The 16238-nt window shown below is 36.1% G+C and overlaps 2 protein-coding genes across 3 annotated transcripts; both read right to left on the bottom strand.

Annotated features, from left to right (window-relative positions):
- Nucleotides 1–6522: 6522 nt before the first annotated feature.
- On the bottom strand, nucleotides 6523–7605 carry LOC111783183 (uncharacterized). The gene is made up of 2 exons (XM_023664085.2): nucleotides 6804–7605; nucleotides 6523–6723 (listed from the first exon to the last, which is right to left on the bottom strand). The coding sequence occupies exons 1-2, from the start codon at nucleotides 7474–7476 to the stop codon at nucleotides 6635–6637; spliced, it is 762 nt and encodes a 253-aa protein (XP_023519853.2). The 5' UTR covers nucleotides 7477–7605; the 3' UTR covers nucleotides 6523–6634.
- A 3284-nt stretch (nucleotides 7606–10889) lies between these two features.
- Nucleotides 10890–15232, bottom strand: LOC111782586 (Thioredoxin superfamily protein). Of its 2 annotated transcripts, XM_023663365.2 has the most exons (8): nucleotides 14837–15232; nucleotides 13352–13398; nucleotides 13152–13266; nucleotides 12385–12429; nucleotides 11903–11962; nucleotides 11695–11796; nucleotides 11448–11596; nucleotides 10890–11152 (listed from the first exon to the last, which is right to left on the bottom strand). In XM_023663365.2, the coding sequence occupies exons 1-7, from the start codon at nucleotides 15152–15154 to the stop codon at nucleotides 11480–11482; spliced, it is 804 nt and encodes a 267-aa protein (XP_023519133.2). In that variant the 5' UTR covers nucleotides 15155–15232; the 3' UTR covers nucleotides 10890–11152; nucleotides 11448–11479. The 2 variants fall into 2 exon arrangements, with proteins under 2 accessions (XP_023519133.2, XP_023519132.2); XM_023663364.2 differs by lacking the exon at nucleotides 10890–11152 and having other exon boundaries at nucleotides 11272–11596.
- Nucleotides 15233–16238: the final 1006 nt, after the last annotated feature.

Here is a 16238-nt window from a genome sequence, read left to right as displayed (position 1 = left end):
TGATAATCCACGATTTTGGTCCCTTTGTGTTTATAGGATTTAGGACTACATCTTTAGAGAAGAAACCAAATGAAATTGAGTGATCAAACGTGAGATATGAGGGAGATTTTAGTCACCAAAATATGGGCAAGGTTGGCTAAACCCACTTTGTTTTCTCATTGTGTAGTTGATTATATTTAATGGAAGTTATACGTAGAATTTAATCCACCCGAGTAAAAGTTCTCTATTTATAATCAAATAAATTACAAGTATATGGAAATACTAATAAATGGAAAGACAATATAGAGAAAGATACCTATGGTAATAAGGCAAATATCACGTATTAATAAAATATCTAGATATTTGCTTTTAATAAAATATAAAATATGATATATATGGTAAATTATAATTTAGTATTAAATATCCTTAACATCCCCACAAGTTGAGCCTCAAATTTGAACAAACGTGAAGCTTGAATCTGAAAAATTCAAAAAGAGGTCAAGAAACACTTTTCGTGAAGATGTCAACAACCTAGTTCGGAGGAGACGTAGAGAATCAGGTCTTCTTCTGGGATCGTGGCTCAGCAGCAATGTTGTCTTGGCTTCAACGAGAATATGTCTAACCCATGAAGAGGGATCATCGCTTAGCGACGATGCTGCCTTGGCTTCGATGATAATATTTCTAACCCAAGAAGTAGAAGGGGGAAACCTAGAGCAAGGGACAAAGACAATGTTGAAGTCGGAAGAGTCACCACATTGGGCAAATGAGCCAATTTTGGCAAGAAGGGCAGCGGCAACTTGGTTGGCGAAGAGGCCAGTGCAACGCCCAGATTCCAAAGGTGAATCTCTGCAGAAGGTCGATAGGTTTCTCGAGATTTTGTATATTTTCAATGAGAACGCTAATGAAAATCTTGAGGTTAGGGTTTCTAAATTAAGGGAAGATTGGGAAGGACGGGAAGAAAATGAAAGAGACTATGTTGGTAAAGAGAAAACCGATTGTGTTGGAGAATGTGAGGTTGTATATATAGAGTATGACGAAGGGTGATTTGGAAGTCAAAAGGGTGGAGCCGAAGAGTAATCAATCCGCTCCGCATGCCATGAAGATTGCCATTGCGGTGTCAAAGCCAGTAGTGGTGGTGGGGAAGAATAATAGAGGATTCAAAAGCCATTGAAAAGAAAGGATCGAAGTTGTTAAACCGAAAGGGCTCAAATACCATGAGAGCGTTTGCTTAATCCACCACACCTAAAGGGTGTGTGAAAGTTATCTATTTATAATTAAATAAATTACAAGGATATGAAAATAATATTAAATGAAAATAACAATAAGTGGAAAGATACCTATAGTAAACTATAATTTAGTATTAAATATCTTTAACATTGATTTCATAGTAACCAAGTCTTAAAGTTTGATGAAGAAGTTAACATTAGACAAGGTTTAGAATGAATTAGCCAATAGCAAGAGCATCGGATCTGTATGTCCTCTTTGTTCTGAGGTTGAAGACGATGACGTGGTTGTTTCAGTTTCTAACTTAACTAGGTTTTATGTCTTCTACTATTTTAGTTCCTCTTCGATATTTTAGTTGTTTTAGCCAATCTCCTATTTTGATTTGATTTTAGACATAATTGAGGAATTTTGTGGAATATAGATAAACGACAGGGAAACTTAAACTCTAGACTTTTCAAACAAATAAGTAATCATTTGAAACAATTTTAAGTATCAGTTGTAGGATCACCAAGGAATTGGGATGAGTAACATTTGGACTGTGTTTCAAGACAAATTTAAGCTTAAAATGAGATAACCCAAACTAAGTAAGCATTGAATAATATAATCTAAATCCTTAGTGACTAATATAGGAGCTTCCGTGTATGCAATTAATGGCCCGATTAAGTATGAATAAGCCCAATCGAGTATGATCATGTTATGACTTAATTAAGCATGTTAGGCCTAATTAAGCATGAATCCACCATAACTTGTTCTAGATGATCTGATTGAGCATGATTAAATCCATTTAAGCGTGATTATACTATGATTGATCATTGAGGATTTGGTTAATCGAATAAGACTCAATGTTTCATGAATATGTCGTTATTGAACCATTCGAGTATGCACAACACGTTGGACAATTGAATCTACATGTATGCCCATTGATGAAATAACTAGATACCATGTAAATTCTATATGAATGGCAAACATGCTAGAGTTAGCCATTCAGATTACTAAGCCTTGATTATGACTCATAACGGGTGTCTTTATAATGACGTATGTACTATGTCGAGGCAATTAGGCACAACTCCTAATTGTGAACTCACCTCGATTGGCGAAAGTTTGCCTAGTAATGAGGTATGTGCAGTCACCCACTTATGAACTTTAGTACAATATAAGAAGCAATTGAGGAATTTTTAGTTAGTGCTTAATAGCATTTTTTCCGGACAAACGAGGGCATGTGTATTTATGGCATGATGACACAAGTTGATAGATGAGGAGTCGTGACATGAGATGATTGAACCTCGAATTTTCTTGAGATGACTGTTAGTGTTAGACTGTGAATCTGATTTACTTATAGTTTAATGCCACACATAGTAAAAGTTTATGTAGTCATATAAGGTAAATGGTTGTGTGGTAAGGAGGCTATATATAGTGAATGACTATACATAGTAAGATTATACATATTAAACTAAATATAAATTTTCCTAGGTAATGGTCTGAATAAATCATCTTCATCATATTCTATTTTGTAATTATAAATAATAACGAAGTCACCTATGTGTACCATTAGTTGATATTTCTCTTTTACATTTTTTCTTTCTTCTTCTTTGTGATATTCATCTAGATGAGTGTGTGTTGTTGTGTGTTCCTAACAACGGATATGAAAGCTAGATTATATTTATCGCGATATGTGAAGATGGAAAGCTAAAAAATTGGAATCGAGTAGTTTGATGGAATCGATTTTGGTTTTTGGAATATGCAGATTGAAAATTATATGTACCAGAAACATCTTCACAAACCCTGGTTTGGTGTGAAACCGAATACCATGACCACAAAGCAACAGAAACTCAAGGCTCAATAGGCTCTATGATTGATCCGGTTGATGTTGTCCAGAAACGTGAGATTTAATATTATCAAGGAGAGGACAACATCAGATGTGTTGTAAGTGTTGTCGAATATACACGGAAATTATCAGTTATGAACAAAGTATATTTGATGTGTAGATTGTTCAATCTAAAAATGTGTAAAGGTGGATCTGTTAAGGACTACATAAATGAATTCAATATGTTTGTAAGTCAACTGAGCTCTATAGAAATTAATTTCAAAGGTGAAATTAAAGAATTTATTTTGATGTCATCTTTACTCGACTCGTGAGATACTATTGTTGTTGCGATCAGCAGTTGTCGAAGATTTGAGAAATTGAAGTTTGATAATGAAAATATTCGCAAATGAAAAATTGGGGACTCATTGATCAATGCTTCCAGTGTTGATCGAAGGGGAAGAAGTAACTCGAAGGGGAAGAAATAACTCGAAGGGCCCAAACAAGCACGTGCGATCAAAATCAAATAATCGAAAAAAATCACAAACAGATAAAACGTAAAGTGTTGAATTTGTGGGGGAAAAAAGACACTTTCGGGTAGATTGTACAAGACCAAAGATGAAATAGAAACACAAATATGGAGATGATAATGATTCTATAAATTCAGCAAAAGACGTTGGTGATGCTCTAATTCTCAGCGTGAATAGCTCGATTGAGTCCTAGATTTGGGATTCATGAGATCTTTTCATTGGTTCCATACAGAAAACTATATTGAAATTTCAAATGTGAAAAATTTGGGGAGGTGCATCTCACCGGCAAAAAAACCCTTAGAGATTGAAAGAAGAGAGATGTCTACATATAAACTCTGGCAGGAAATCAGTGGATATTGAAGGACAGGTTATGCAACAGAGTTTGAAAGAAGTTCATGGAAGATTGTGAAAGGTGCTATGGTAGTAGCACACAACACAAAATCTAAAACCTTATACATTATTATAGGGTATATAAACATGGTTGTTGTTGCTACGAGTGCTTTCAGTTCAAGTCTATAGCACAATAGACTTGGACATATGCATTAAAGAAATGAAGATATTGGCTGCAAATAGAGGTTTAAAAAACCTAAAATTTATTGATATGGGTCTTTGTGAGCGTTGCATTATGGGCAAATAAAAGCGAGTTAGCTTCACAAAGGTTGTTAGAGGGGCAAATAAAAGCGAGTTAGCTTCACAAAGGTTGTTAGAGAACTGAAGAAAATACGGTTGAAAATGGTCCATACAGACGTTTGAGAACCAACTCTAGTTTTATTACATGGTGAAGTCAAATTCAACATCACCTTCATTGATGATTTCAGTAGGACGATAAGAGTTTATTTTCTGAAATACATGTTAGATATGTTTGTGACATTTGGAAAGCTGAAAGTTGAAAATAAAATTGGTTTGAAGATCAAATTACTGATGTTTAATAATGATGGAGAGTATGAAAAGTCAGAATTTAAAACATTTTGTGCAGCGGAAGGAATCAAATTAATAAGAACATTTACCAGTAAGACAAGAAAAAATGATGTTGTTGAAAGGATTAATAGAACATTGAATGAACGGTCAATAGCATGAGAATTCATTCTAAATTGCCAAAGACATTCTTGGTTGATGCTTGGTTGATGCTGTGAATACGACAGTCTACTTAATCAATAGAGAATTGTCATTTTCCTTGGAGTTCAAGTTGTAAGAAGAGGTATGAATAGAAAAATAACTCAAATATTTTGACTTGAGTACTTTTGGCTGTACTGCATATGTTCATGTTGATCCAATGAAAAGAGACACGCTTAATGTTAAGGTTGCGAAATGCTACTTCATGTGCTATGATTCTAATATGATCGAGTACAGGTTTTTGGATGACAAAAATAGAAAAATCCTAAGACATTGTGATATGACATTTGATGAAAATATTATGTACAAAGATAAAGAAAGAGATTCAGAGACTACGAAGTAAGCGAAAGTTGAGGTTGAGTTGTAGAAAAACTCACCCATGTTTTTAGTAGAAACTCAATAAACTTGTGAGACTATTGTTGAGGATCTAGAGGTGCAGCAAGTAACACCTGAGTAGATGATGAGAAGATAATCTAGAACCATTACACTATCTGTTGATGAGTGATGAAAGAGAATCAAAGTTCTTTGATGAAGCTCTACAGGTGGAAGATTCAACCAAGTGGGAGTATGTCATAAATGATACAATGAGCTCACTTGAAAGAATAATGCATGATCATTAACTGAGCTTCCTACAAGAAAGAAACATTGCTGGACGAATGGTGTTTAGAATCAAGGCTGAACTAGATGGTGGTTCAATGCCTGGTTGGTAGTTAAAGGATGAACAAAAAATGGATGTAAAAACATCATATTACATGGAGATCTAGACAAGGAGACGTATATGCAGTAACACTATATCTAGCTCATTTTGAGCTTGTATGAAATGAAGCAAGCACCAAGATAGTCGTACAAGAAGTTTGAACTCGAGCTTCTGAAAGACTCTTGCCGCTCCTTTCATTTAAGCCCTTTTTTTTTAGTGCCCTAAAAGACCCGACTTTTGGATTCCATAGGTCTTTCATGTGCTCTTCCGAAAAAAGCATCTGGAAATTACTTGTAATGGCGATGAAGAATGATTAGCTCAAGAAAACATTTTGTACTTATCTTGTATGTGGATGATATATTGACTTTAGGATCCAGTATGGAGAAGATAGACATTTAGAAGGTGTTGTCCAAATTCATGATGAATGATGTTAAACCCAAGATTACTCGTTTGGCAAGGTACATCATAAAACCTCCCCTGATACCTCCTTTTTTCGAGCCCTCAAAGAACCTTCCCTTAATGGAGGTCTTACTTCTTCTCAAAATCCCTCGAACAAATTACACCCTTTGTTCAACACCTGAGTCACTATGGTTGTTCCTTTGAGACATGGCTACGTTAAGATAAGGACATAACTCTGATACTACTGCTAAAACAACGACCCTCCACATTAGAATGATATTATCCATCATGAATATAAACTCTCATAACTTTACTTTTAATTTCCCTATAAATCCTCATACCAATGGAAGTAGTGTTCCTCACTTATATACTCATGATCTGCCTTTTATTATCCAACGTGGGACTCCAACAATCCACAACAATTAGTACCACTTCACGACATGTCTACCTAACGCTATTGAAGGAGCATAGGTTTGCACCTAGTAGCAAGATTTATGAGGCACTATTAAAGGAGCACTGGTTAAAGCTCGATAACAATGGTGAAGAAGCCTATTAGGAAAACCATGAACCATTTCTAATAGAAAATCCAACACGAAAGACATGATCTATACGTATTCGAGAAACCCTTAACCGTAGGTTGATGAGAGGCACATCCCGAACTTGTGCACAGATTATGCAAGGACCATATCGACTATAGGAAATAGTAATTGGCTGGTTAGATAGTTCAAAAACCTCGATACACTCCTAGAAGCGAGTGGTATGAATTGAAGATTCAATCCAATGCAAAATAAATAATTTTATAAAAAAAGAAAAAAATTGAATTACTTAATGCAAAATAAATAAGTCAATACAAATAAACAAACCAAGTTTTTATGCATATCAAGGTTTCCTTTAGATAATCATCACAAAAACAGGCAGCAAAGAAAGGAGAAATTTACCGCCAGGTCTCACAATCCCACCCTCAGAAAACACCTTATCTTCTGCAAAATCATAGGAAAAGGCAGTAAATATCAAAAAGTTAAAGCTTTTTCATGGTAAAATCAGAGAATCAGAAACTTACTGCACTCAACAACATGGCATAAGCATCTCAACCCCACTCCACAATGCCCATCAGCCTTCTCACACTCCTTACACGGATTAGGAACATGATCAGGAATGTCAAAAGAGATGGAAGTCCCCAACTTATACCCATTTCTGAGGCCAAAATCTGAGGAGTTTCTATAAACCCTTATGAAATTGGAGCATTTCAAGTCATTTGGATGGAAGCTCTGCTTCAAATCTCCAAGATCTTCAAGGACCAAACAAGATGGCTTCTGGGATTGTTCTTGATTTTGTAAAGCTTCAAATTTTGGGCAGTTTTGAGAGATGGGTTTTGTTGGGTTTGAGCAGTGGAAGAGGAGGAGTGAGTTTATGAGGTTTGGTGGAGAAGGAAGGCCTGAGGATAGAAGGGCAGGGGACACAAAATGGGTTGAAGAAGAAGAAGGAACATGAGAGATTATAAGTGTTTTGGTGGTGTAATCGATTTGGGAGATGGGGAAAAGGCCTATTGAAGTTCTGAAATATAGTTTGTGAGATCTGCAAAGAATCATATGGCTTAATGGATTGGAAGAACTCAAGAAAGGGGATTGAATTTGGATTTTACCACAAGAAATTGGGTCAGTTTTGGATGAACACAAGAAGAAATTGAGGAACAGAACAGAGTGGAGAAGATGAAAACTCCGTATTTTCTGCATCTTTTTTTTGTTTGATCTGAGAAATGGTGAAGTTTCAAAGTTGATATTGTTTCTATGGCTAAGAGAATCGACTTTTTTGGTGGTCTCTTTGATCGAGGCTTCTTTGGAATCCAATAGAAAAGAAGATTTTTGAGTTTTATAAGTTATGGGACCTTATTTTCTTAGTTAATGTCTGTCACTTTCACACTAAATTATTGACTCTCTCTTCTTTTATAGATTCGATTTGAAATAAAGAAACAACAAAAGCAGGAATCAAAGCTGAGAGCATCGATAAGGGAATTACCTGTAGTGGTGGATGGGAATCATATCCAGCGTCTATGGATTTGGCTTTAGACTTGGTTGTGTATTCTCCTGAGAAAAAACCTGGATGGACATGAATGATAAAATGAGGTACGTTTTTAAGTCAAAATTTAAATGCATGGATCATCGTTCACTTTATGAGATTCCACATTGGCTTGAGGAGAAGTTCGAAGGGGGAAACTCAAAGAGGACAATATTTACTATCGGTCTACTTGGACCGTTACAAATGGTATAAGAGCTAGGCACTAGGAGATGTGTCAGCTAGGAGGCTGAGCCCCGAAGGGGGTAGACACGAGGCGGCATGCTAGCAAGGATGTTGGGTCCCGAAGAAGGTGGATTTCCGAGTCTCATATTGATTGGAGAAGGAAATGAGTGCCAGCGAGGAAACTAAGCCTAGAAGATGGTAGATTGTGAGATCTCACCTCGGTTTGAAAGGAGAACGGAGCATTAAGGGTGTGGAAACCTCTCCGTACTAGATACGTTTTAAAAACCTGAGGGGAAGCTCTAAATAAAAAGTCCTAAAAAAGACCAAATTTACCCCATGAAACTTCACTTTCAATGATTCTCAAAGAAAAACTGAAGAGTACATACACTTTCTCAAAGGAAATATATATACATATACTGAGGCATTTCATCGAACAGTTGAGCGTCATGTTTTTCCCCTTCGATCGTAGAAACACTCCCATGTGCCATTTTCGCAATTGGCTTTTGCAGTAATCAATCACCTAATAAGGGGAATGGCTATTGCAAGTGCTTAGCTTTGTTTCCATGGAACCCACAAGTTGGCATTGAGCCGTGTAACAATCGCACTTTTATGGGACGTTTTCTGGTGATTGAGCGACACTCACTCTCACTATGGAGTGAGTCAGTCAACTCAAAATCGTGTTATCTTCGGTTAGACGACGTATACCCAAGCCTCTAGCCTGTTTAAGAGGAAGGTTATAGAAAACCGGGACAGAGAGAAATTTTAGAAAGAGAGTTTGAAAGTAAGATTTAGAGAAATGAAGTAAATAACGTTATAGGCTAGCAAGCAAAGAAGGTAACAAGCAGGTTAGATAGCATATAGTAGTAAGAATTGACGACGAGTAGCATCTCCTTATAGTATATTTTAAAACATTTCAAGTCCACTAGGCATAGACATAATTATGTTGAAACTTCATATACTTGAAAAATACAAAAAGAAAATATATATCAAGAAAGTGGGTAAAAAAAAGCACAAGGGGTTTAACATGCAGCTATGACTAACACGCCTTGGACAAACATGATCGTGACAAGCCGCACACTTTGACCTATTGTCCCCCGCTTACTTTTTACCCTCCATGGGATCCTCGCTCTTCCTCTCGTCTCATTACAAAATTTCTCTCAAAGTCATAAACCCATATACCCCTTAACTCACTTAGGTATATCGTCCATGGTTGTGACTTAGTAGACCGACTTAGCTCAATGATAATTGTTATTTGTCAAGGGTGTATATTTTCGACCGTGCGGCGTCATGATCTCGACACACTCATGACAAGTCTTAAGGGAATCTCAAGTTGTGTATTTGAAGTTTTTTTTAAAATATTAAATATATTAATAAAACTTTGGAGCATATTTTTGTAACATTTTTAAATTGAAACTTTTTGGTGTTTTTTTAACTCTTTTAAAAATTTAGATATTTGTTTTAAACAAAATATTTACCGTTTTGGTTCAAAATCAACCATAATTGTATTTTTTATTTATTTATTTTTTCTTGTTTAAGTGGGTGCTTGAAACTTTAGATAGTTCAGAGTAATTTTATGCAAAATTCAACCATATTTTTATCAATTTAGATTTTTGTTTTTTTTTTTCATAATATCCCTCTTCCTAGTTCGAACAAAGGTTTTTCAACGAGAGAGCAATCATGTAACGGTTACAAACAAACAAAAAAAGAAAGAAAAAAAAAAGTCAGTCGCTGGAAAAGGCACCTCGTCGGCGCCGGAATTCTCGCACCTTCAACCTTCTATGTTCCCCGACGCCCACAATATGCCAAACAAGCCACACTCCTACCATTTGAGAGTAATAGAACACCGAGAATACGAAGGGGAAGACGAACAGTCACGTTTGAGTATTTTCGACGAATACAATCAAACGTGGGTGTTACACGGTACGAAAGACGAACATACGTGGGACTGACACATGCGTGACCTCGTAGGCTTGAACTTGGCTCGACGTGGCTTCTCGGCTCACAATGTTGCTTCTCGGCTCGGCATAAGGATTTTTCATCAATTTCCACCGTTTCACCATCCCAAAGCTGAAATTGACCTTGTTTAAGACAATAAAGATTAGTAGAAAGTTCGACTTCTCAATTTAAGTTAAATTGAGCTAAAAAATTTGAATTACTAACGAAACAAGATGAACGTTCTAACAGGAAACAACTCTTGGCGATACTTGGAGCAACTTCGAGGGACGAAATTTCAATGTACTCGGATATAAGGAGAATGCCGGGTAAGGCCAACCAAATAAGTGACCTTACTATCGATTCGGTTAGAACTTAGAAGGTCGGTGGGCATGTTATTTTTCATGAGAATGTGCTCCCTCTTGCTAGAAAAAGAAGAAAGAGGAAGAATGGAGAAAAATCTCCTAAAAGAAAAAGAAAATAGGTTGAGAATTAGCCTCAAAACCATACCATTCTAGCATTTTGATTTGTCCAAAGCTATTATGATGATGACATTACAGCTATTTTGATCCATTTAAAAGATGATACGTAGTTAGTTTCTTGAATATGTTTTGAATTTTGATCCATTTAAAAGATTATATGTAGTTAATTTCTTGAATATGATGTAATTGATTTCTTGAATATGTTTTGAATTTGGTGTCATCAGGTTTCATAGCTAAATATGTTTTGAGTTTGGTGTCATGAGATGTCATAGCTGAAACTAAACCACGACAAGCAAGTATTAGACTACTATTGGCTAAGAGAAGTTAGTGACATGACGTGTACTTCATGATGCGTGTACTTCATGTTTGTTATATTGCTATGACTACGTTTAAGGCCTATGAGATATTACGATGCACCATATATAACAAACATGTATGAAATACTATGAATATGTAAGCACATCTCATTGGAAATTCATGTAATGAAAAGTATCGAAGTGATATATGCGTCATTTTACTTTACCATGATTTTAAATACAGGACCTCATGCATCATGTCACAAACATGAATTACTTATTTTGTATGTTACATACGAACATATATACCACAATATTATAGGCTCTCATTTTCATTGACTTTCGACGCGTGAGCATGCACTAACCCATAGTTAGACTTAGTAGATACATACACGAGCACACCTACTAAATTCATGTGCGCACGCGTGAACTGTGAGTAGAGTAGTATTGTGCATCCAATCCTTATAAAAAACAAGAAAAAATAAAAGTTCAAGGAACAATCACGAAAAGTTAGTCGCACTAATCATGAACCTTATTGCATTTGATTACATTTTCTAACCCGAGATTTCAATCTATGATATGTCAATAATGGCGAGTTAAGTTCATGTTTATTTATATTTTATACTATGTTCATATAATTTATATTATTGGAATATCTCTATTGAGCATTAAAGTATCAAGATTTAGTCTCTACAACACCAGCACATTTTTTCTCTCCTGGTATGCTTTACTAAGAGATGAAAAGAAGCAACATACCAATCAAATGTCCACACGTTATGGGTGAAGATTCAGGTTGGGACTCGACAACAGACGTCGTAGATTTCATCTAACGGAGCGTGGTCACCGGTACCTTCATCTTTTCGAGCATACAACAGTTGTTTGCCTTTGAAAACAAGCATCCCTCCCTAATCAAACAAACATGAAATATGAAAAAGTTTCCACAAACTGAAGATCAAAAAAGTGTTTTTCATATGAACAAAACACAAAAAAAAAAAAAAAAAACCTGTTGTAATACGCTGCTTCTATCGTCTGGGGTAGCTTCAAGAGTATAGTTTTTCATGGCTTCTCGCAGGGTCGAAAATCTTGACTTCGAAAACACCTTCGTCTAAAAACATTGATGATCGGGGGATGACAAAATTAAATTTTTTTTAAAAAAACATGCAAATAAATCTGTTAAATGATCATAAAGTAGATGGAAGGAGAAAGTTTACACTAGCTGGATTAAAGAATGTACGTCCAAAGCCATAGTATAAACCTAGTAAATCATATGCCTGCATGAACATATTATGATTAGCGTGACAAACATCAAAACACCTACTACTAAAGTTAAAAGACAAACATTTATTTTAAAGGTAAAATGCTCCGATCTCCGCTTCAGATTATTGAACTTAGGCCATTCCATTTCGACAAAAGACCCACACCCAAGTTCTATAGCTTTGGGTCCGCTATCCAGATCATGATTTTCCTACCCCAGAGAGAAAAGTCCTTTCCTTTTTGGCCGGTTGTGGGCGAGGAGGGATTCGAACCTCTGACACTGTGGTTGGTAGTCGCGTGCTCTAATCCTTTGAGCTACAGACCCCACCTCGTCTCCACTGGACTTGTTCCCGAGGTACCCTAAAAAAGGAACCTTTCCGAAAAAATAAAGGAAAAAAGAGACGTAATAATGGCATAGACATTTGTAGCATCGGATTACCTTTCTATCAGGATCAGCATAAAGGCAATCCATTGGAAAAGGCAACTGGAATTTGAAGAATTAAGAAGCAATGTTATTACCATGAAAGGCAGGACAGAGAAACCAAAAGAGATACAATAATTGTTGAAGTTTTTATAATGTATAAGCTCTGTCTACAAACATCTTAAAAAAACCTAATAAATCTTTATTGTTTATTTTATTAGTTTAAAAATGTGAGATCCCACGTCGGTTGGAAGAGAACGAAACATTCTTATAAGGGTGTGAAAACCTCTCCCTAGTAGACACGTTTTAAAACCTCAAGGGGAAGCTCGAAAGGAAAAGCCCAAAAGGACAATATTTGCTAGCGGTAGGCTTGAGCCGTTACAGAAAATTTCAACACACAAACTTAAAAATTAAAGAACTCATTACAAACTAATGCAGAGTAACATCTTAACAACAATGACTTATTAGAAACTATTAAAATATAGAGAAGAGGTTGATGCAATCTTAAAAGTTATGAACCTATTAGAAAAACTCTGAAGTACAGAAATTAAATAGACAAGTTTAATCGATGTGAGACCAAACTTGTAATTTAACCACGTTTTATTGATGCTATCAGATCCTTCATATTATAAACAATATCCAAATTCGATGTGTTTTAATTTAGAGCATCTAATCTAAATCAAATAATTATTAGATAAATCTTAAAAAAATGAAATGTCTTTAATTGAGAAAAGGATGCAGCCATGGACAATTAAAGCGATAATTTACACAAGGAAAATTGATACCCGTTCAGCTAGAATACGTGCTTTATTCGGAGTTCCAATGCCTACGGCTATTAGTTTAACACCAGATGAATCAAACCTTGCTTTGGATTCTTTTAAAGTGGAAGCAAGTTCCCAACTAGAACAAGAGCAAGCAACTGTCAACTCACCAAAAATTTCAAATTTGCAAATTTGCAAATGAATGGTCTAATTTGATGACTTACCAGCAAAAGCATCCAAAATGCCTCAAAAGGGCAACAACAGCCATTCCCTAGGTAAACACCAATCAAATATAGTCGAATATCATTTTTTTTAAGAATATTCGATAAAGAAAAATAGAAGTAGAGATTCAAATCTATAACTTATAAAATATCACATTACGATTGTCAATAAATGTAACACTATTGAGCTCTCTATACATGTTAATCACGAATTATACACTTTTTGATATTTATTCTACCATGAAGAGCTAGAAAAAGAATTTGCATTTCACCCATGCACGTAAAAGTAACAGAGACTAAATTTGTAACCAAGAAATAAAACATCTATGCAATCAAAGGAACAGAATAAAAAGTGGAGTATGTGGAATAAATAAACTATGCAATCTTATGCAAAGATCCATATGCATAAGTCATTTAAGATATGGAAAATCTTTTAACAATTTGCTCTGGTACGTTAGGAAACAAAGATGGTTGAAAGAACAGAAAACAAATTGCACCCAAATTTGGAAACTTGATAATTGAACCCAATGATTTGTCTCAGGAAAAAAAAAAAGGTGGGTCCAGTTATTATACGAATGTCACTAATTATTCAATTTAGAAACTTTCCCATCTTTGTTGTAAGGCATGGAAAGAATGAACCCCTTTTTTAGTTCAATGGAAAGAATAAACCATGAAGAAAGTGAGGAAAGAAAAAGAGATGAACCTATGATAGGAGTCGGAAAAAATATGCAACACCTAGAACATATGTGAGATCCCACATCAGTTGGGGAGGAGAACGAAGCATTCTTTATAAGGGTGTGGAAACCTCTCCCTAGCATATGCGTCTTAAAAACCTTGAGGGGAAGTTCGAAAGGGAAAGCCCAAAGAAGACAATATCTACTAGCGGTGGGCTTGAGCTGTTTCAATTGGTATAGAGCCAGACACCAAGCGATGTGCCAGTGAGAAGGATGAGCCCCGAAGGGGGGTTGACACGAGGCGGTGTACCAACAAGGACGCTGGGCTCCGAAGGGGGTGGATTGGGGTTGGAGAAGGGAACGAGTTTCAGCGAGGACGCTGGGCCCCGAAGGTGGGTGGATTGTGAGATTCCACACCGGTTGGGAGGAGAACGAAATATTTTTTATAAGGTGGCTAGAATTATTGTTGAGCTCACTTTTCTCTATAGTTAGAAGGAAAGAAACATCAAAGTTCAGGAAGCCAAATAAATTACCAATAAACCATGTTTATAGCTTCTTCTGATTTGGGTCATTTTAAATTATGCAAAATGACAATAAAAACTGGTGTACAGGATAGAATTTCATGTTTGATTCTTAAATTTTCTTTTTCATATTGGAGATTTCAGTTCATTGATCAATTAAACACACATCCATCATCAGAATCAATTAGCCAAAGAACATCACCTATTTGTAAACAAAAGCACCAAAGAAAAAAAAAAAGAAAGCGACAGAGAAAATAATCAGTAAATAAACACACAAGAGGCAATGATTGTACCTCGGTCTGATCCCAGAGGTCCTTGAACAGAACTGGCTCACCAGCAGCAGTAAAAATGCGAACATCGCCCAGAATCTCTCCAATCTCTGGGCCGTAGCCTGAAGTTATTGAAGCCTTGGCAACGACAGGCGATCTGAAATTGCGACGAGCATCGCCATTAGTAGTCGCTAGTTTTGCAGAATAGAGTTTGAAATCGGGAGCATAGGGCTTGAGAAGCAGAGGAGAGGGAAAGTGGGAAGGGAGGTGAATCGATGAGGATAAAATCGAAAGGGAAGCGCATCGAAGGGGATTTTGGGTGCTCGCAGAAACCAAATTCATTGCTCTGAATCAGCGCTCCAACTGGAACTGTGTTATTGTTCAGTTCGTTTTTCTTGGGATAACGGCATAAATGGCCATAATAAGTTCGCATTTTGAGCCTTTTGATTGTAAAACTGGCCAGAGCTAAATAAGGATTTGACGAAAATACCCCTTTCACAAAATCTTAAAAAAAAAAAAAACACCGGTTTGGTCACGTGTCTACGTCAAATCATGCTCGTCTAGGGCATGTCTTTGACTACATGCTCATTCCATATCATTTATACGGGCTTACATATTTGCTAGTTTTTTATTATTTTATTAATGGTGTCTACTGTTTTGAAGTTTTATTTGCTTCAAAATATATTATATGGGATGCGACTAGTTGTTTCTACCCAGTTTATATGATATTAATGTCGTTGTTGTACTTGCTAGCTTATAACATTACTTTCTCACATCATTTTCCAAATGTTTCCAAGACTGTCTCTGTAACCCTATTTTTTAAAACTGTTTTTCCAAGAGCAGGGTCGAAGGCTTGAGCATATTTCACCTATGCCAACAACAACCCAAGTTTAGTTGGTTGACTTATTTGAAGGCGAGAGTAAGTGGAACACAATCGTGTTGCAAGACTTGATAGCATGTGATTGTAATAATTGGTATTAGATTTGAGTCATCTCTTAGAATTTAAGTTAACAAATATGTTTGTTGCAAACCTTGAACGGGTTCCAAGTTCAAGGATCGGTCAAGATCAAAGAGTAGATGATCTATCTAAGTGAGGTCGTTGATGACCTTGGACTTTTGGAATCTCGTCTAAATAAGATGGTCACTAAAGCCCACAAAATTGATGCTGTAGTTGGCCGCCTTGATGGGATGCCCATCCAAGAATTGATGTTGGGGTTAAAACCCTAGAAGATAAAGCATCCCATCAAAGAATTGATGTTGGGGTTAAAACCCTAGAAGATAAAGCCACAAGAACTAGTGGTTCGAGTGTTGTGATAACTCAATGATCATTCAGATGGTTACAAAACTTTTTGAAGATGTAAAGGCTATATATTGACATGGACAAGGTTTAAGTGTCAGATCTGAGCGTCATGCTAAACCTCACCAT

This window comes from Cucurbita pepo, chromosome 20 (genome assembly GCF_057944985.1).
Source record: "Cucurbita pepo subsp. pepo isolate OVF chromosome 20, ASM5794498v1, whole genome shotgun sequence".
Taxonomy (NCBI): domain Eukaryota; kingdom Viridiplantae; phylum Streptophyta; class Magnoliopsida; order Cucurbitales; family Cucurbitaceae; genus Cucurbita; species Cucurbita pepo.
This window is presented reverse-complemented; position numbering and strand designations above follow the sequence as displayed.